Below are 20,679 nucleotides of genomic sequence, written 5' to 3'. Positions count from 1 at the left end.
CTAAATCAAGGCATCAAGGTGGAGTTTTCATTTTAAGTAGCGAAATATTATTTTCTTAAAGCTATGTTGCTTAATCTAGGGTCTAGGAACATGGTTTTCAATACTAAAATTAATTAAAATTAATTGAATCGGTTTTTTTTAAATTCACGCTTGATTTATAGCGAAGAACACCACCAGGCTTAACCGAAGTACCCCATCTGTTGGGTCATATGCTTGCCATTTTTACCAGGGACGAACCGTTCCGAGTTATTTTTAATTTAAAAACACTTAAATATATTTTTAAAATTAATTATGTATTATCAGATTTTATTCATAGGTGTATTTTTTTTAGGAGAATTTTATTAACAAGAAAGGTTTGTATACCATTGCAGTTTTCATTGAGGTTATTAAGAGCCTTTCAATGTTAGTCTAATGAGAATATAAACTAACATGAGATTAATTATATATGTACACTATTTAGAATCGTGTAAAATAACAAAATTTCAAGGTTAAAATATGAAATATCCAAAAGTAATATAAATTGATAGTAATATCAATAACAACGAAGTAATGTCATCATCTATGGAGTTGATGCTGAATAAGTCTATATATATATATATATACTTTATAGGATCGACGTTGCAAACTGACTAAAATTATAATACACCTTAAGGGTATGTAAGGAGATATTTTACACCAGCAGAAAAGATTTTTATATAGAACCGTTCTTTATTGGGATTTTATAATAAATTACACTTACATTTGTTGTATTATAATTTTTAAAGAAATTAAGTTAGTTTTTAACCGCTGTATTAATTTAAACTAAGTTTTTAAACTTTGTATGTACAGAAGGGTCAACTTTTATGCCCAGCACTGTGACTTCTCAACAGCTGGCATCCCTGGTACATTCACAGTTCGCTGGCGTATTTTCCCGAGTCATATGGTAATACTGTAACGGCCGCCGTGGTCACACTGTTTGTGCGTTGGAGCTCCAGGAAAAGAAGTCGCTTCGAAGTAAGTCCCAGGGCGTTCCAGGTCCGCTGCCAGGCGGAAACCCTACAAGAGTTGTGCCCCAACCGTCCCCACCCCCCTCGCTGGTGGAACCGTGTGCGAGGGGGAAACAAGTAGGGGCCACCACTGTACACACACCAACACGGGCGCACACACACACACAGAGCTGCATCATATGTTGATAAGTCGAGCACAAAAACAATGCCCAGCACTCTGCACCGAGGTCTTGGCATGTGAATCATTTGTAGGGATTTGTTTGTTTGTGCGCGGTATTAGGTGTCGCCCCATTTTCAAGCCCCCAACTCCCCACTAAACCCACAGGCACACACACCACACACACAGAGAGCAGCAATCATGTCCCAGGCCTTGAACAACCCCTCCGGAGGAGGAGGCGCAGGCGGAGGAGGTGGCCCGCATCGCGACTATGGCTCAACGGCGGATACGGCTTCCACGACGACGCCCGAGGTGAGCTTCGCAGCAGCCGGTGGCTCATCCGGCTTTAGTCCAACGGAGTTCATGTCGCTGAGCGAGGACATTGGGCACAACATCACCGCGGTGCTGAGCAGCACCAAGCAGCTGGAGAAGCAGCTCAAGTTGATTGGGACGCCCCGCGACACGGCAGCGCTGCGCGAGAAGGTACATGCGATCAACACGAAGACCAATGCTCGGATCCAGACCACTAGCCAGGATCTCCAGCGCCTACAGGCCGTTGTACGGCATGGAGATCGCCAGCAGAAGCTGCAGCTGGAGAAGCTAACGCGTGAGTTCCATGGCGTGGTCGAGAAGTACTCGAACCTGCAGCGGCGCATCTCCTCGGCGATGCGTCAGACCCTGCAGCAGGCCCAGGATTTGGCCGAGCACGAGGTGGAGGCAACGGCCCGCGCCGAGTTGCTGCAGCAGCAGCGCCTGGAGCAGGCCGGACTGCAGCAGGAGGTCGATATGCTCGACGAGCGCCGGCGCCAGGTCGAGCAGATTGAATCGGACATTATAGACGTCAACCAGATTATGACCCGGCTGAGCGGATTGGTGCACGAGCAGGGCCAGCAGATGGGTGAGTCCAGTCCGATGAACCTTTGACTTAAAAGAACAAGCGTAGAATTAATTTTTATTTGCATAAAACATTTAAGCTTGAACGATATTTTATAAAACATATTTGAGCATCGATTACGAGGCGTTGCTTTGGTAAACAAACTAAAAGACTGATAAGCTGATAAGAGCTGTTTGCAAAGACATATTTATGAAATGACTAACTGTGGAATATTTTGCGACTTAAATATTTACCAACTAAGATTAGTTTTAAGGTAAAATTGTCAACAACTAAACCCCACTAATTAATTCGCAGACTTCATCGAGAACAGTATTGAGCAGACGGCCGCCAATGTGGAGGATGGCACCTCGGAGCTGGCCAAGGCGGCCAGGAGTCGTCAGAGCTACCGGCGCAAGATATTGATACTCCTGGTGATTGCTGTGATAATAGGCTTAATTGTAACTGGCGTTATCGTTGCCAAACTGAACAGTTAATTGTTTTATTTTTTGTACTCATTTATTTACACGCAAAACATACACAACACACACCCACATGCATACATACATTTTTGTAAACCAATTTTTATAAGAAACAAAAGATTCGAAATGTTGAAAACTCTGTTTAAAATAATCACCAAGTGAGCAAAGACAACAAGTAGAAGAACAACAAGAATGTAGAGGAAAGCTAAAGCGGAAATACAATATTTATAAATATACATATATACACATAAATATATATATATACATACGTAAATAAGGATAATGAATCCCACTTAAATTGCATATAAACAACAAAATATTCAGCGCTTTTAAATGTTAAATAATGATTTCTTGTTGAAAACGATGATGATTGCCGCGAACAATTTAAGTTTTGCATTGAATGTGAAATTTTTGTGTGTTTAGTTTAAAGCAAGCGAGTAAGCAAACATATATGTTAAATAATTCAAGTTATCATTAAGTGAGCCAGCAATCGAAAATAAAGATAAACTGAACAAAAAAAAGAAGTGATTTGAATTTTTCAAAAAGTGCGGCAAGAACAGCTGTGGCAACAATCGGAGAAGTTGGCAGTGCCTTATAGGCGATAAACAGGCTATCGATAGCATCGGTCCCACTGCTCGGCGATAACCAAAACAACGTGCTGCGAAATAGTTATTTTTACTTATTTTCTTTTTAAAATCAACGTTTTAACTATGCCTCAGGGAAAATTCAAAAAGGCCAAGATGCCTGCCTCCATGCAGAAGCAGAAAAAACAAAAGCAGGCTGCCTTCACCCGTCGGTCAAGTGAGTAGCAACAAGTTGCATGTAGCTGCCTGGGACTCTGTTTTATCTGACTTATGTATTTCAATTAGATGCTCCAATTCAGGCCAAGAAGGCCAAGTTCAACGAGACGCAGAAGATCAAGGCCGTCATCTCCAAGTCGGTCAACAAGAGTGTTGAGAGCGAGCTGCGTTCCCGCGCCCACGAGGGCTACATCCAGCTGAGCAAGGCCCAGGAGGCTGTGGCCAAGCACCATTCTACGCAGGCGGCGGCCGCTGCGGCAGCTAGTACTTCCAAGACCGCAGAATAGTATACTTTTAGGCTTAAATATACTCTATAAACTGTTGATAACTGAAAGAGCGGTTTATTGTATAATGGAGGCTTTCTTAGTTTAGGAAAACATTTTATTAAGAGAAATCCTTAACAATTTTCTTTGTTTAAAGTACTTAAAGAATGTTTTGTATAGTTTTAACTTCAGTAAAATTAAATTTTGTACTATTTTATACAAAGTTTATAGATAAGATGTAGTACGCAGCGAAAGAACCTTCGAAAACAAATCAAAAAACTGCTTTACTCTTTTTTAACTATTTTACTTAAATTTGTTTTATGCACAGATTTTGTAAGTTTATGAAAGCTTCTATCTAGTATATTTAAACAATTTCAAAGTAATTCGTTTTCTCTTGGATATGCCATGCAATAATCACCAATGTGCTTGCCAAAAGGTAGTTTAAAAGCTCCAAATATTCTTTAAATTTATGGAAAAAGTCAAATATCCTTGAGCTGCCTTGTTTTTTGCCTTGCCATTAGCTTGTTTGAATGCTTACAAAATTGTTCTTGCGTTGTCTCAAGGGCTTGTTGAACAAGCAGGCACTCCGTGGCAACTTTGACGTTTGCCCAATTTATGGCCGGACCTTTAGTATCCCCCTCTTGGCATAACTTTGGCATTCATTTTCCTACTTATCACAATCAGTTTGTTTAATTATAAAAATAGTTGGCGAACAAACTTTGCTCCGCTGACATTTATTGGACGATTCCTGCTGCAGTCGCTCCGCTCCGCTGTTCCACAGTTCCGCTCCTCTAACGACAGCTATTCATGACAAACTTTTTTGGCATTGGCAGCTTTGACGAAGTGAAAAAAAAATATATGGGAAAATAAGGAAAAAGTGCAACTAACAATTTCTATTTAATTTTCGCAACGTTTCGTTTCGTTTGCTATGCAAATTCTGCCCGCTTTTGATGTGCTTTTAATTAGCCAACATCCCGCACTCACTCACATGCAGCCGGCAAAAATCCACGGCCAATTGCTTGCTGTTGTTTTTCTCCCTATTTTTTTTTTTCTTTTTATCCATTCCATGCACTTTGATTCCGCGTTTTTCAATCGCATGCAAATGAGAATCCCCCTCCAGGGTGACAGGTGGGCAGGATCCGTGCCCAAGTCCCGAGTGCGCTCGTTTGTCGCTTTTCGAGCGTTTTGCGTTTTTAGTTTAGCACCAGAATTGAAGTGTTTTCAGCATGCAAATGCATTTTGGCACTCAACCTGTGCCAATTGTGCGGGGGTAGACCTTTATGGATTGGCAGTTTTAGCACCAAAAAGGACTTTGAAAATACTCTAAAATCGAGACGGAGTTCTGGGTTTATAATAAACTTAGTTTTAGTTGACAATTCTTTTGTTAATTTGCAATAAAAACTTCATATTCTTTAAATTTGCTGTGAATTTTAATTTAAGGATACTTTTGGCCGTAAGTATGCTTTAAAATATTTGAAATCCAATTTCTATTGCATTAAAAATATTTTGATGCATACTTTCAGACGTGTGTACATATTCAGAAAGGTTATTAGAATTTGAATCTTAGAGTATCTTAGAGTATAATTTTAGCTTCCAAGATTTTTAAAAAATCCTCCTACGCTTTTTTGGGGGCTTTTAGTATGACGTTTCACGTGATCAAGTGTCAATCTGTTGGCACTCTACAATTAGAGAACAGATTGCAGGGGAGACACTTGGAAATTGATGCCAAATCGAAATGCCTTTGGAAAAACAAACGCAAACATTTCTCATTTCACTTTAAGCCTGCTCTGGAATCTGTTTTTTCCCACTACAAAGAGACAAACCCCTTTTGGGCCTTTTAATTGTATGGCTTATTTAATTGAGCATTGCATTTTGACCGCATTTGGTTGGAATTGATTGATTTGCCATCCAGCCACTCATCCATCCATCCATCCATCCAACCGATCCCATCACTTCCCCCTCTTGCCCACGGGGCTTAACTCAGTCCATTTAATTAAAATATATTCCGAACAAAAGGAGCGGCGGACACCTTTCACGCACTCTCGCACACTTACACACAAGGGATAAAAAGGACGGGTCCAGAGCGGAAATCACACGGTCCAACATCCTTTCGCATTTTCCATCATTTAAATGATGCGTTTGTGTGTGTTTGCCGCGCTGCCTTTGCCATTGCGTTTGCATTTGCTGGATGCTGCCTTTAGCCGGTCGGTGAACTATTTGAATACCGATGCATGGTGTGTCCCACTGCCGGACATTCCAGGTAGCTGCTACAGGAGGCCTGCAGCACTAGATACACTTATAAAAAAAAAAATATATTAAAAAAAATTCTATCATAAAGAATTAAGGAAACTAACTTAGGCAGGGCGAAGGATGTATAACATTGCAGTTAGTTATAAGATCATGGGTTCCAATGTGCAATTGAACATAATTAAGCCAAAAATGCATTAATATCCATGACATACTGACTGAAATTATAATATCCTGCAAGGGTATACAAATATATTATAAAAATATATATATTCTTACCTCAATAATTACCAATTTATACCAATTTGTAGACAAATTTTTTCATGTGCATGGGCTACCACGCTTACCTGGCCAGGTCAGCCGCTGCGCCGTCTCATTGTGTTTCCCGGCGAGCATGTAAATTTGTCCAACTGCAAAGGCAAACACTTGAAAAGCGAGCGACAGAGGACCACTGCTGGCGGCCACCTGCGGCATTCCACACCACACCGAACCCAATGCCGAACCCATTGCCATTCGATTCCATTCTTATTCTCCTTCCCAAACCCAAACCCAATACCAATCGCAATGCCAATACTATTCTCATTATTTTTTGTTTTCCATTTTTTTTTGCATACAATCGAACGTTTCTTTGGTTCCTGGTTCGAGCTCTATGTCCTGTCCAGTCTGTCTGCGAATTCTGATTTATATGATGAATGACAATGAGCAGGGGTTTTGTCTATGTTTTGGGTATTAAGTTTTCCGCTTTAGGGGTTCTTTTTTACACCTTTCATAGGGGGATTATTTTATAAAAGGAGGAATTTAGAAGTATCAATCTAAGTCATGGTGAAACTCGAATTTGTTTTTAGAGAAAGTAAAGGAATATAATAATTTTAGTAATTCAGTAATTCATATTTAGAATCTTTTCAGAACCTCGACTAATAGCAAAGCGAAACTGATTCGCTTCGGCTTGGGATTTCATTCAGATTCTTTTCCATTGCTATATTTTCTATATCTCTTCTAGAGTTCTGCTAAATTCCCCATATATTTACCTGTGTTCCCCCGATCGATTCACCTGTTAATGAACCACGATGAGCTACGTTACCTATACAAAAATTATACCTTTAAAGGAAGAGAGATAGAGGAGAAGGGCACTGAAAATTCACCTGTCCACACGGATTTCTAACTTTTAATACATAAATTAAGGCTTTAAGCCGAAATGCGAAGGGAAAGGAAACCGAAAAAAAACACAAAGCAATCCACAGCATTAAAAAGATAAAGACCTGCCCGGGCATTGAGATATTCCACCTGCAGTCGTCGCAGTGGCAGTGGCAGTCGCCAGTCCCCAGTCCCCAGTTCCAGATCAACAACATATAATAATCCCATCAGCATTTTTGGATACGCTTTGCAAATGAATTGTAGAGCGGCGGCATTCCCGATCCCAAAACCGGACTCAACACATCGCGGCTTCGAGGAGGAGAGCGTGGATAATAATAATGTGGAACCGAAAATGAGCCCCGGACTGGTCAACTGGAGGTTCTGCATTTGCACCTGCAACGGATCGGTGGAACTTTGATGGGCCTCACTTGCGTGGCTTATAATTAAATTGGACTTGTAGATACAATTTGATATCCTTCGCCGATGTGCTCCATAAAGCATATGAGCGCGCCAAGATTACATAATGGTTTCTCAGTTAAATTACTTGCATTTCCATATCCAAAAGGGGAACTATCTTGTGAGAACTTCTTAGTAAATATATAACTGAAATTTCGAATGAATTACCCCTGCAAGATAGTAGTTCCTAAGGGGGGATATTTTCTGTGTTTTTATATTTTTTGGAGTTATGTCATAAATATGCCAGGAATGACTTTGCATTAAAATAATTAAAAGAAATACATTTTAGATAAAGCTGACACACAGTCTAAGCCCTGCTTAACGAACTGAAACTAACAAGCCGGCATAGTAAAATATAATAAAATGTTGTACTTTAAGGCATTGTTTCATTTTAGAAAAGAATGAGGCTTCTATATATTTCTATTTATTGTTTCAATTTACATGTTAAAGGTGATCAATTTAAAATTAAACATAATTTTTGACCTAACCCAAGCTCTTTGCATATACAAAAGCGACCTAGGACAACTCTTTGTATCCTATATGTTATATCAACCAATTCCCCATTCAGTTATCATTTCCCATATCATTGAGCCCGGACATTATTCGACAAACTGAAATATTAAAGCCCCGGTTACTTCCGGTTGCTGCAAAATAAAAAAGGAATATTATACTTACAAAAAAAAATACGAGGAAGCCCTGGAAACAAGCCCAAGGAAAAAGGAAGAAAGGAAGAGAGAGTGGCGGAAAAAAATCTGTTGTTTAAGCAACAACAACAAGCGGATGTAAATGCGTCCAGCTGCATGCCAAAAACTGCAATTGTCATCGATGCGTTCTGTGTGGTGCGGGGGGAAGGGAGGATGCGAGGATGCAAGGATACACGGATACACGGATAAACAAAGCCAATTCATAAAACAAAAGCATGGGCGAAAAGTGAATTTCAATAACGGATGTAAATAAACCACATGAGATCGATTACCTCCCCAGCGTGCGGGTGAGGTGACTCTGGCTGAGTCCTGCTGTCAGGACAACAGATGCAGGAACCGACTGCAGCAGGTACAGCGCACAATAATAAAGCATCCACAATATCAGTTAACTCAGGGCAGCAGCCGAGGATGCCAAAGAAAAAATCATAACGCCAGCAAAAAACAACAAAATAAAAAAAGCACACACACCAGAAACATCTGTTCCTCTGTCTTTTTTTGTGTGTGTAAGAAGCCAGTAAAAAGTATGACAGGCTTTAAATTTATTTAAGTTAACAGAAGGCAGGATAAAGATGTACAGATATGAGGAAGGAACATACTGCAGAGTTTGCTAAAGGAAGATATATAAATTTAACTAAGGTATAAAAAATAAATGATTTAATAAAATATATTAATATAGTAAAGGTTATGGCAAGATACCTTTAAGCTGACATTAAATTTCTTCAAAGGTGTTGAAAGTGAAATAATACAAAATCCATATTTTTATACAGTTAATTATTCCCTAACATAAATATAAACAAGTTCTTAAAGGATTCTTTTGAAGCTTGACTATCTTTCCTTATAAATTAGACTTAAAATACTACTTACGTATAACATACAATATTTAAATGCTTGGAACACATTTTTTATTATTCCCCAAAAACATCTGTCTTCCTTCGAAAAAGACAAAAATAAAATCCCTTCAGCTTAAAATGCATTTAAGTCAGCTGGCCAAGTAGGAGGCATAAATGCAGCGAGCGGGAAAAGATACAGATACAAAGACAGCTACAGATACAGATACAGCAACATTTTCAGATACTGCTACAAAGGATGAAGCTGCCGCTGGCCTGGTCATCAGAGGACAAAAGCCCATTAAGCTGTAGCACCTGGACCCAAGATCATTTCAGATGAGCCCCCGGGGGAGTCAGCAACAACCAGGAGTGATGCTGTGGACTCTGGTCGAAGATCCCCATAAATGTGTCGATATTATTACGGTAAACAGTCTGATGCATTTTAAATTCAATTTTAAACCCAAACCCTGTACTCTCTAATTGGACCCTTTGCGAAAGCAGATCCCCTGCGAATAATGAGGCATGTCATCAACGGCCAAAGTGATTCCCCGGCTGAAATGGGGCTTATTGAAAATCCATCAAAATGTTAAATCTCTTTTTTCCACCATTTTCGGAGGGGGGTAAACGCTTAAACAGTTGCTTATTACAGGGCCCGGGACCTCATTGACCCACAAAGTGTGCAATATTATAAAACAAATATATATGTATGTGTTCATATATATGTATATGCCGCTTGGGGTAGGGATTATCCATGAAAATCCATTAAGAAAATGGAAAGTTGTAAGGGAAACACTTAGCGCTCTTGATTAGGGTTTAATAAGGAGAAAATAGGGTTATTTTCTGTGGGAAATACATAAGTAAAATATGTTAACATATTTTGAAGATGAAAGAAAGCTTGCCTTGTGCGTTATTTAATAGAAATTACGTGTCTTATAGTTTTGAAGATATTTTATTAGTACAAGGATATATAAAGATGTCTTAAGACTCAAAGACTTGAAATCTGCTTGAAAATGGTTTCTAGGTCTTTGTTTTTATACCTTAAGTATTTCAAAACTAATTTAATTAGAATAGTAAAAACATATATCAAAGAATCAAGAATATTCCTATAGAAAATCACGCTTATTCAGAACCTTTGACACATGAATAGTCCAATCAAAATAAGTCTTCAGATCTTTTTCTTTTTGGGGATCCCAGCAAACCAATTTCAGCTGCTGCCAAACAAACAATTCCAAAGTCATCCGAGGGTCATTGTAGGAGAATTACCAAATACCAAAGAGTTTGCCGCCTCGAGAAGGTGCTAAGAAAAGGTGCTGACCCAAGGACAAAGGATCAGAAAGGAGCCCAACGCCTACCCAAGGACAATGCCTCAATAGAAACAGGCTCTCACTGAGGAATTTTGCAGAAAAAGAATGTTCAAATGTTCTTCAGTTTGGAGGCGAATCCGAACATTAATCATCAAGGACCAATTGCAGGGGCAATCAGAAAGCCAGAACTCTGTGTGTAGATCAAGGCCATAAATGTCGCTGCACTTTTAATAGGACCAAGCTGATTTCCTACGGACCATCCTTCTCACACTTGCCAGAGCAGGGGCAGCTGGAAAACCGAGAACCACAGGAGCTCGCCGTAGATGTGGTCAACAAAGGGACAAAGGTCGGGCCAGTCATTTGAGATTCGTTAAAGAAAAATTACACGAAGTTTTTGCGGAGCAATTACCAGGTGTAAGAACAGCTCCAGAGTTCTCCGGGGGCGTGGACTAATTGTTCTTGCCAACTCTTGGCCCCGTTTGGTGAAACGCTTTGGCCTGCTCTGCAATCGAAAGTGCGCTGTAATTTCGACCACCTTTAGTTGGCCAATTGTTCGATGCTTGGCTCTTTGTCGGATGCCGCCAATCGGGGCAACTTTTATTGAAAAGCCATTCAATGGCAGACCATCCCAAGGACCATTGTCGGCGCTCTACTGAGGCGTTATTAATGTCCAGTGTCCACCGCAAGCGGAGTTTGATTTGTGAGCACTTTTGCCTTACGGGAATTGGCAATACTTGGAAGAGATCGTTGATCTGGAAGGGCTTCACTCAGAAATCAGGTCAGATTTTCAAGGAAATAAATAAAAATCGCTAACATAAGAGCATATATTGTATTATGTTTGATTTTTAAAACTCATTACAGTTTCTTTAAAGACATTTAAGATAATGTGATAAGAGTTTTCAGTCAAAAGTGTTGATTTTCTTGAGTGTTTGGTTGAATCTCCCACTTAGCATTTTGGTTTAGTCGATTTGTGCACTCGATTTTCTTTTTGTTTTCGAATCTTTGGCTTGAACTTATCGGTAAACCATCACCAGACCCAGGGGCACTTAACATACTACACTTACTTCCTATCTATCAATGCGATCTGGCCGCATTTCCTCTTGGAGTATTCCTGTTTTGGGCCACAACTTCCTTGGCATTGTGGCATATATTTTTTGTTTTGTATTTTTTTTTTGGCAAACTTCTCGGGTGTCAGGGAGGAAGTAGGTGTACATGTTGTGGTTGATTCGAGCCTGATACCTGCTACCCTCGCAAAGGGATGCTGCCTTAGTCCCCGTGTCCTGAAAGCCGATACGGTGTGGTAGGTGTGCGTTTCCCGGTTTTTGGCATTTGTCTAAAATGCGGTTGGCCCCGGCATTTAATTTCTATTTGAACATTGCATTCGCGTAATATGAGCCCTACCCACAGGTGGGGATGAGGACCAGGGACCGGGGGAATTTGGAATTGGAGCAGGTTGTCAGTCCATCGTTTATATATTCATGTTACCGTAGAGAGCGATTTTCCCGGTTTCGTTTTCTTTTTCTTTCTCGTGTTTGTTTGGCTTTCCCTCAAATTGTGCGTGCTAAAAACAGTTGACATTTCCATGGGCGAGGCTGTCGTCTGGGGGCCTTTTCCTTTGGCAACTTACCTGAGTTACCTTCTGCTGCTTCTGCTGCTGCTACTCACTAGGCGCTCCTTAAAATGTCAAATGTTCCCGGGGACCGTCATCCATATACTACTCTATATGTGTACATATCCCACATGTGAATGAAGTTCCCTTTGCCTTGAGCTGCTAATGGAAATTGCGGTTGACGGAGGCGTTTGGCGACGACTTCCTGTCGTGCTTGGAGAAATTTATGCTAAAAGGTTGCCAGTTTGACTTTTGGGGGGGAAAGGTACAGAGAGCTGCGCTTTCACCCTGATATATCCTGCAATTTAGGGCCGCCAAGGCGGGTTATCTATTAGAATATGAGGTATTTGTGCTGCAAAAACGAATTCCACTTATTCATATTCCATACAGCCTTCCAGCAATTTGCCTAGACCCAAGTCCTGGCCCAGCCCATGTCCATGTCCATGTCCTGGCGACCGCTGTCCGTACGTGAGTGCGTGCGCCGGCGGCGGCGCCTGGGAAAGCATTCTGTGTAAATGCTGGGCAAACAAGCTCGAGACTAATTACGACAGGGAGATAGCGGCAAAAGCAGAGCTCCAAGCGCCATGCCCAGGATCCAGGATAATAATCTAAGCAAATTTATCAACACACATGAAAAAAATATGAAGGGGGAGGGACAAAAAAAAAGCAGCAGACAGCCGAGGGATATACGCACCAGAACAACGAGCGAGTGAAAAATTATGCGATGCGAAGGACTCGAAGCAGACACATGGAGCACATGGAGAGTCCAAAAAGGACAAAGGGTTTCAGGAATGTGAGGAGATATGGGAATAAAGGGTCCTGGTCAGTGCTGTCACTCTAGCTGCTCTGGATTTTTTCTCTTCTTTTGTTTCAAAAGAACATTTTTTTATAATAGGTATTATATAATTCTACATTTATTTCTGTCTAAGTTTAAGCTATTTTAATGAAGTTATTATTTATAAATTCTGTGTACATTTTCCTGTAAAAAAGCCAACACTGTTTGCTTTGTTTAGAGAGAAAGAAATGAAAGCCCGCCCTCGCGTCTTTGGCCAAATAAAAACAGACAAATGCAGCTGGATAAGAGCCTGTAAGGCGGACTTGTCAGACAAAAGGATATTTGGGTGTGCCGCCTACTTTCCCAGGAACTAGAAAATCTGATTTCCTTTTTGGCAAAGATCATTAGGTGAACACCGCCTACAAACAAAATCCCGTTCACAAATATTTGCCAACGCATATTAACAAGAAAATCTGTGCCGCCGTTAAAGATGTTGCAACATGGCCTGTAATCCCCAGATCGTAATGTCCTAAGCCGGCTTGGGATTAAATTGGCTTAAAAGGGAACCAGGAGCAACTACACAAAGGTGAAATGTATACACAGTTTCATCCAAGGATTGATCCGTCTTCCGGTGCCGCAAGTCTGCGGGAAATGGGGTTTCCCACTTTTGCGGAACTTTTACTACGTTATGGCGTTTGGAGGCGGCCACCGACCACCGACCACCATCAATCATCGTCAGGCTCCGGGGCCACATTAGCATTTATGAACTTTTTGGTCGAGTTGATTTTTATTTTTCTTAGACGCTCCAGGATGTGATGACTTTAATAAGATTTTCCATAATTTCATGCGCTTGTGCATATTTGGCAGTCAATTAATGTCAAACTAGTTTCCCTTCTCGCAAGGCAATCGATCAAAAAATATAAATGCATCAAGCAGGGTGGCTTGTTGGTGCAATGAAATAATTTGACATTATTCATATGACCCGACTCTGAATATGACCGATAACCTAGGATGAGCTGAGGTGTTGATGTTTGCCCCCGATAAAGATGTAGAGTTGTGGGAACACACCTTGCGGCTTCTTTGGTTAATGATTCCCGTTTTTATTACGTTTGCCATCAATTTGATAGGGTTTTTTAGAAACAATATAATCGGGAAATTCATGGGAGAACTTGTGCTGATAGAGATCCAAAGAAGTTCTTCATTAAGATTAGTGTTTGATAAGAACCAGAAAATGGTTGATTCCATGCTTGAAAATGCACTCAGGCGTGGGTTTCTTTATTATTAGTTAAAGGTGAGCAAGTTCTATATAATTATCTTGGGGGTTTTGGCTTTAAATTAACTTCTTTCGATAAGTAAATAAGCATAGGGAATAACTAGGGACTTTAAAAGAGAATTAAAGCATCAACAAATAAGAGAAAGCGTTAAAAAAGGAAGTTCTGTATTTTTAGTTCGTTTTTCAACACATTTTTCTCGGTAAATCCTTAAGTGATATATATTTTATTATTTAAAATACTCTTATCACCTTAGTCCAATATTAAGTAAACTTAATATGAACAAATCCATAGCGTAATCCCTTAAACAATCTTGCGGAATATACATTTTATAAACCTCACCAAATGCATTTCATTAAGTTAATTAAAATAAACCGAAAATCCCCAACCAGTCAAATGGAATTTTGCAACTTCGTTACCATGATTTTTTGTTGTCGTTGTTGTTGTTCTCGACCGCGCTTTGGCTTTATTAAAAGCGTCATTTTAAATGCCATTTTGCATTATGAATTTAATCCAATTGTTGATGGAACCAAAAGGAGCACAAAAAGTGGCGCAATCACAAAAAAAGGAATTCACAGGGAAACAACAATCGAATAAAACGGTAATTAGTTAATATATATAAATATCATATAAACTGCTCATTTATGAATTCAATTAATGTTCGCAGACGCGTGTCCGAAGTGGATTAAACTCTAATTTAATATATATTTTTTATTAAATGGAAACCTCAAAGCGGTTGACAATGATTTACACCACCGAACTGTCAACAGCCATGGGATACGCAGCAGTTGCCGACACATGGTGGCTGGGATATAGATATAGATATATGGAGTATATGGAGATCGGGATCGGGGATCGCCTGTCAATATCCACAAAAGGCAGGACCAAATCCCTGGCCACAGATGCGTTTACAACTCACTAGAACGCCTCCAGAGAGTCGGCATACCGCATATGTCATGGATAGATGACTACTTAAGGGAGCTGTCAATTGCCTAGGATAATGCTGTGTTCTGAATGTGTAATTTATGCTTAAACCCCCAAGATCTCAAGTGGATAGGCTTCTCGGGATCATGGTCGGTCTGCTCGCATCTGTGTAACCCTAGATCCCACTCCGCCCCCAGAGCTCCCAGAAGACTCCTCCCTCGGCATAATCACATTGTTGACTGCAACTGCAACTAATTACAAATCAATTCGTATCAGCCCTCAGAGGAAAAGAGACATGCCCCAAGGCTCATTCTAACCGCAACAGGAAGCGTGAATCGCGTGGATAACCTCCTTAACACCTGCCCGCACCCCATTAAAATGAAGATGTTATATAGTTGAATGTCAATGCCAACACACAAAAATAAACTAAAATCTCTAGCTGGGCCGTAAATCAGTGGAGGAGACACATCCTCTGACATCTCTCCATGTTGAAGTGATGAAATGAGCTGCAGAAAAACTCATAAAAAGGGAGAGGAAACCCAAGGAGATGGATCACTTTTGATGGTTGACATTTATGATCCCACAATTGAGATATAGGAGAAGATGGAGCGTTCTTAAAGATATATGAAATGTAGATATAGTCAAGATAGAGATAGTCAGAGAGCAAAAGATGGATATGAATTGATGGATGTTATTCATAGTCATGAGAAGGTGACCAAGGTTATCCAGGAATGAAAAAGATGTATTACTAACAGAAAAAGTTCAGCTAGATATTGTTTTAATAAATATTATTCCTATTAAAGAATTTGAATAGTTTAGATCTAGAATTTCATGGATTTAAACTAATTTAGAAGGATTTCTTTATACCTCTACCACCTTAATCTCGTTATTTTCAAAGATTAAAACCCATAACAAAATCAATTAAATAAAAAAGTATAATAGGCAATCAAAGAATTTCTTATTTATACAAACAACTCAAATATTTGTTATGTATTCTCCAAGATAGCATTAACCCCGATCCCATTTCCTTTATTTATTTATTTTTTGTTGTGTTTAAAACTCCTTCAACTCCTTCCTCTAAGCTTATTAATACTCAAGTTTCTTGTGTGTTTTTTATATTTTTGGAAACCTTTATCAAACTGTGGCGTACATAAGTACTTCAGGTTCAATGCCTGGCCATTGTCTGGGGATCTCGAGAAGAAAAGAGGAATCATTTGTCTTCTAATTATGATTTCAATGGCTTGGCAAAATCAAAGAAGGCGTAATTCGCTCTCACCATTCGGCGGAATATTCGGTCCTTTGGTTGAGTCCTTTAAGGCGGCAAATCGAATCAAAGAAATAGCAAACAAACAAATACAATGAAAAAACAACGAAGAACAACGGAACAGGAGACTCCTCTGTGGCATTGTTGACAGGCCGCAAAACGCACTCAAAGGACAAAGACGGCGCAGGACCATGCCATACATATATTCTTCACAAAAGGAGCGGAAAAAGCGATCAGAGAGCCAACCAAAAAAAATGCAAAGGGAAAGGAGCACAGAGAAATATAAAGCAGACATCACACATGTCCAAAAGTGAGGTAAACCCAGCTGAAAACCCCTAAGCAAACCAAAATCCAAAACCAGATCCCTGCGGCCAGCTTAGGACTTTGTTTTTTTGGCCTTAGTTTCGTAGCTCCTCGTCTCCTTTTGTTGCCGCGACACTGTGTCATCGTCCTTAAGCTCTTTAAGCGAAATTAAAACATTTCACGCCGCAGAAGGAGGTGACTTCGGGAATCTTAAGCTGTGCAGAAGAAACATTGATTAAGTCCTTTAAAATAATGTTGAAACTTAAAAGAGGGAAACTCTTGTTAAAAGGAATAAATATTGATCTCAAAATGTATTAAAGCATCTAGATTGTCGATTTAAGTATTTAATTTTTGTCTAAAAATTAATTTTTACGAATTTCTTTCAGATAAGTCAAAGGAAAGAACAGAGATTACATCAAAGTTGACTCAAAATATCCTTACAAAGAACCCACTCAAAGCTTCTACCTCCAAGGACAGCACCTCTTCGAGCTTTATTTCCATTAAAGTTTTATATTTTATTATAATTTTTTTTTGGATGGAATTATTCAGAGCACCAGGCTTATCAGGTCCAGGGCACTGTGTCTACAGTTGGCCACGTAATCGGAGCAGCCCAGGCCACGCGTGCCCGCATCGGTGGCCTCGTACAGCTCGTCCACGTGCTGCAGTTCCTCTTCCGCGGCACTCGTCGTCGGCCTGCGGCAAAAGGTATCATAATTAGTGAAGGAAACGTACTCCTTTCTCTCCCCCTCACTCACATGAATAGAACCTGAAAGAGACTGCCCAACAGGCCATTGTGGGCATCTAAAGGTGATTCGCTGACCTCGCAGATGACGCGGAGCAGGCAGGCGGAGCCATTGTATCCATAGTGGGTTAGATAGTTCATGATGCCACGGTAGAAATCACGTCGCCGGATAGGTGGTGGTGACCCCACCGAGCGGCGTCTCACTTCGGAATCTTCCTCCTCATTGCTCTCATTTTGGGGGACCAAATCCTCGCTGGCCTTGTGACGGGCATTGATGGGGGTCACATTGCCAGGAACGCCCAAAAAGTGTTCGTCAAGTTGCCACTTAAGGGGGGATATATTTTAGTCATTATATTTCACTATTGTTGTGAATTTTTTTAGTAACTCACCCTATCAATCCACTGATTGTATGAATCATTAGAGGGCAGTGCATAGTTGGACTCAAAGTTGAAAGCCATGTAAACAGTTTTAGGCGACAAATCCAAAGGAATGGCCACGGCAGCCAGCAACTAAAAGTATCTAAAGGATAGAACTCACCGAATTGGTATCCTTAGCTATATATACTTACACCAAAAGATCCCTGCCTTGGAAAGACCAGAAAGCAGTGAACCAATTTCAAACTACAAACCAAGATCAGTCCCCAGAAGAACTTCCAAAGAAGTGCACCCATCGCGAATAAAGTTTTACCTGCAACTAAATGCAGTTTTGCGAAAATAACAGGTTGTTCAAACACTTAGAATGATGGGCGTTTGGAATTGGCAGCAATTCCACTGAATGGGTGAGAAGTGGCCAAGAAAAAAGAAAACTGGAATATGCAAGATTTACACGGTTACCACTTGACCCCGTCTCCAGTCGAAGCTCAGGTGCTAATTGCTAGAATGTGTAACATTCTCGCGCGAGAAAGTAGATGTCTTCTTCATGTCGCTCAGATCTATTGATCAAGCCGTTTTTATTGAGAAATCAAAATAAAATTCGTGAGCTTGAAAAAAAGAACAGCAAGAATATGGATTAGTATCTTAAAGAACGAGCTGGCATTAGCACGCACTGCTATTAGCTCTATAAACAGACAGCAACATGAAATCCAGCATAGCCATCATTTTGGCCAGTTGCCTGCTCTGTCAGGTGATGGCCTCTTTGGGTAGTCTCTCAAAGCACCAGAGGAGCAAGAGAGCTCCCATTCCCTGGCTGATTTTTCCCACCACCTCGCCCACCCGTGTCATGGTAAGATGATAATGGATCCTCATAGAATTTAAATCCTAACTTAATTGATTGATGATTGCTTCCAGTTCATTGGTGGCATTGGTATTCCTCTGGAGGATCTCAATTATGAGGCGGTGACTACTGGTTATGTACTCAAGGTGGAGTACTGGCTGCCCATAACTCCCGATGATCTGAGGACACCCACAGCTCTGCCCCTCACCCAGGTGGCCACGCCAGGTATTACAGGTGCGAGAAGACAGCGGAAGCCCATGTTCGAGAACTTTCTGGTTGGAGTAGATGAGCTGGGGAAGAACACCAGGAAGCTGCTGACCAGGACCAATAAGGTTCTGAGTAGCTATCGCTGGACTGTCTACAAGGGACTGGAAGGATTGGCGGATCGACTAGGCTACCAGGGTAGGATCTGTGTGCTGAAGAGCATCTGCGAGGCAGCCGAAGAGCCTTTTCACTTTGCCAATGGTCTCTTTGCGGATATTATGCATATACTGTTGACGTGAGTAATGTTTTTAATTATGAATTATTATTTTAGATATAAGGCTAAGCTATAGAATATATATAGTATCGTTATCCTCTAAAATATATCCCTTAAAATCGATTTCTTTCTTCGCAGACCCTCCTCCTCCGTGGACAAGCTCTCAGAGCATGCGGACAACGAGTATTATTATGCGGAAAAGGTGGGTCACTCCGGTGCTGGCTGCGATCGGGTCTTCAAGGAGTGCCGGCTAAGTCTGCTCCAGCACTTTAGTGAACTGCATCATGACCTGGACAAGGTATTATTTTAAGAGAATAAACTAAATGGAAGCCAAAACTTTTGCTCAGTGTTCTTGGTGGCAACGGGGCCTCGTAAAAGAAACAAAAGTCGGTCTGTATACACGGAGTGTTAATTAAAAGAACGCGAACTTTTGTGGAGCCAGAAAGCTTACAGTATAGGTTAAGATATTGGATCCACTTCCAATCGTGACTAAAGTGTGCTATATAGCCCAAAGATAATCACACTTTCGTTTTTTTCTAATCGAAGAAAGTAATCAGTTCAAGTTGGTTGTCGATTGTTAAAGTGAAATCTTATCAAGGTTTGCTAATTTAGTGATCATTCTGCTTCTGAACTGTGAGGTTATTACGGACTACTAAGTTTTCCAAGGACTAAACCATGATTGTTTTTATAAGAGGAATCCTTTTTGTTTTGAGTTTTGTGAATGTTTACAAAGAAGCCTCAAGCCTTCACAGTGAGAGTGATATTTTAGTGAGGAAAGCCCGATGGCTGCCCCTGATTTATCCCCGAGGTAATCCCACACGTTTGCAGGTAAGTACACTATATTATCTATAAATCAGATTTTGGAAGAACTAAAGCAACTCTCTTTTAGATGATCGCTGGCTTTGGTATTCCCGTGGAGGATCTTAAAACGGAACATGTGGTCACGGGTTATGTCATGAAGGCCGACTATGTTTTGCCTCACTCCGCCAAACAATTGAGAGTCAAGAATGTCCATGAAATCACTGCCAGGAGGCTGCCCCAGAATGCCACAATCTTTGAGAAGATCCTGCAGCAGTCCGAGGAACAGATGGGTCTGGATCCGAATATCCTGCAGGAGGATCTGCAGGCTTTGGGCAGCTATCGCTGGTCAGTCTACGAAGCCTTCACTGCCCTGGCAATCCGCATGAAGCTCAATGGTCGAGTCTGTGTCCTGAAAAGCATCTGCGAGAGCGCTGCCGCACCCTTCGATGATCGGAATGGCCTGCTGGGCGAAGTCCTTCACATCCTGCTTACGTGAGTTTGCGATCGTGGGATCGTTGCAATATCGAGGAGTTGATTTTATCACACCTTTTTTATTGTGTAGACCTTCCAGCTCGGTGGATCCCCTGGCAGAGCACTCGGACAATGATTACCTGCAGGCGGAGAGACTGGGAGCAGCTGGCAGCGATTGCAATCGGTTATATCCAAGGTGTCCCAAGTCCCTGCTGGAGCACTTTAGCGATGTTCATCATCTGGGCAGCGAGTTCCTTAGTATGTTGGGTTAATCTGGAGGCTTTGTTAGGTGAAAGTTATGTGATATTGATATTTAGTCTCTGTTTAATTTATTGTTTATTACAATCGTATTAAAGTTTCTATATTTATTTCTACATTAATACATAAATAATGCCATTTTGTATACTATTTGTTTTCCAACATTCCAAATCTGAGTGTCAGTTTCCTTGGCCAAAGCGATTAAACTCTGAGAACAACCTCTGTGGCCCAGGGCACTTCCTCTCCCTGGTTGATTTCACCTACCAAGGGCGTGAAATTTATGCAAATATCCACATAATAACTCTTTTTGTTCTCCTGTCCTGGGCTCATCATCATCTTT

The 20,679-nt window shown here is 40.8% G+C and overlaps 5 protein-coding genes across 6 annotated transcripts; 4 read left to right on the top strand and 1 right to left on the bottom strand.

Moving 5' to 3' along the window:
• Nucleotides 1-862: 862 nt before the first annotated feature.
• Nucleotides 863-3,017, top strand: Syx13 (syntaxin 13). Of its 2 annotated transcripts, none has more exons than XM_020961655.2 (3): nucleotides 863-993; nucleotides 1,312-2,041; nucleotides 2,333-3,017. In XM_020961655.2, exons 2-3 carry the CDS (start codon nucleotides 1,345-1,347, stop codon nucleotides 2,509-2,511), a joined length of 876 nt encoding a protein of 291 aa, XP_020817314.2. In that variant the 5' UTR covers nucleotides 863-993; nucleotides 1,312-1,344; the 3' UTR covers nucleotides 2,512-3,017. The 2 variants fall into 2 exon arrangements, with proteins under 2 accessions (XP_020817314.2, XP_020817313.2); XM_020961654.2 differs by having other exon boundaries at nucleotides 922-1,234.
• A 71-nt stretch (nucleotides 3,018-3,088) lies between these two features.
• LOC110191196 (uncharacterized) lies at nucleotides 3,089-3,630 on the top strand. The gene is made up of 2 exons (XM_020961965.2): nucleotides 3,089-3,297; nucleotides 3,366-3,630. The coding sequence occupies exons 1-2, from the start codon at nucleotides 3,207-3,209 to the stop codon at nucleotides 3,581-3,583; spliced, it is 309 nt and encodes a 102-aa protein (XP_020817624.1). The 5' UTR covers nucleotides 3,089-3,206; the 3' UTR covers nucleotides 3,584-3,630.
• Nucleotides 3,631-16,922: 13,292 nt separating this feature from the next.
• Nucleotides 16,923-17,789, bottom strand: LOC110191253 (uncharacterized). The gene is made up of 4 exons (XM_020962033.2): nucleotides 17,688-17,789; nucleotides 17,509-17,628; nucleotides 17,133-17,443; nucleotides 16,923-17,070 (listed from the first exon to the last, which is right to left on the bottom strand). Exons 1-4 carry the CDS (start codon nucleotides 17,787-17,789, stop codon nucleotides 16,923-16,925), a joined length of 681 nt encoding a protein of 226 aa, XP_020817692.2.
• Nucleotides 17,790-18,193: 404 nt separating this feature from the next.
• Nucleotides 18,194-19,145, top strand: LOC110191254 (uncharacterized). The gene is made up of 3 exons (XM_020962034.2): nucleotides 18,194-18,340; nucleotides 18,406-18,830; nucleotides 18,948-19,145. Exons 1-3 carry the CDS (start codon nucleotides 18,194-18,196, stop codon nucleotides 19,117-19,119), a joined length of 744 nt encoding a protein of 247 aa, XP_020817693.2. The 3' UTR covers nucleotides 19,120-19,145.
• A 339-nt stretch (nucleotides 19,146-19,484) lies between these two features.
• Nucleotides 19,485-20,353, top strand: LOC110191396 (uncharacterized). The gene is made up of 3 exons (XM_086834313.1): nucleotides 19,485-19,637; nucleotides 19,699-20,102; nucleotides 20,173-20,353. The coding sequence occupies exons 1-3, from the start codon at nucleotides 19,485-19,487 to the stop codon at nucleotides 20,351-20,353; spliced, it is 738 nt and encodes a 245-aa protein (XP_086690439.1).
• The last annotated feature ends 326 nt before the right edge of the window (nucleotides 20,354-20,679 follow it).

This window comes from Drosophila serrata, unplaced genomic scaffold (genome assembly GCF_035046125.1).
Source record: "Drosophila serrata isolate PLE 108 unplaced genomic scaffold, ASM3504612v1 contig_272, whole genome shotgun sequence".
In the NCBI taxonomy this organism is placed as follows: domain Eukaryota; kingdom Metazoa; phylum Arthropoda; class Insecta; order Diptera; family Drosophilidae; genus Drosophila; species Drosophila serrata.
Note: the sequence above shows the minus strand (reverse complement) of the source record. Positions and strands in the feature narration are given on the sequence as shown.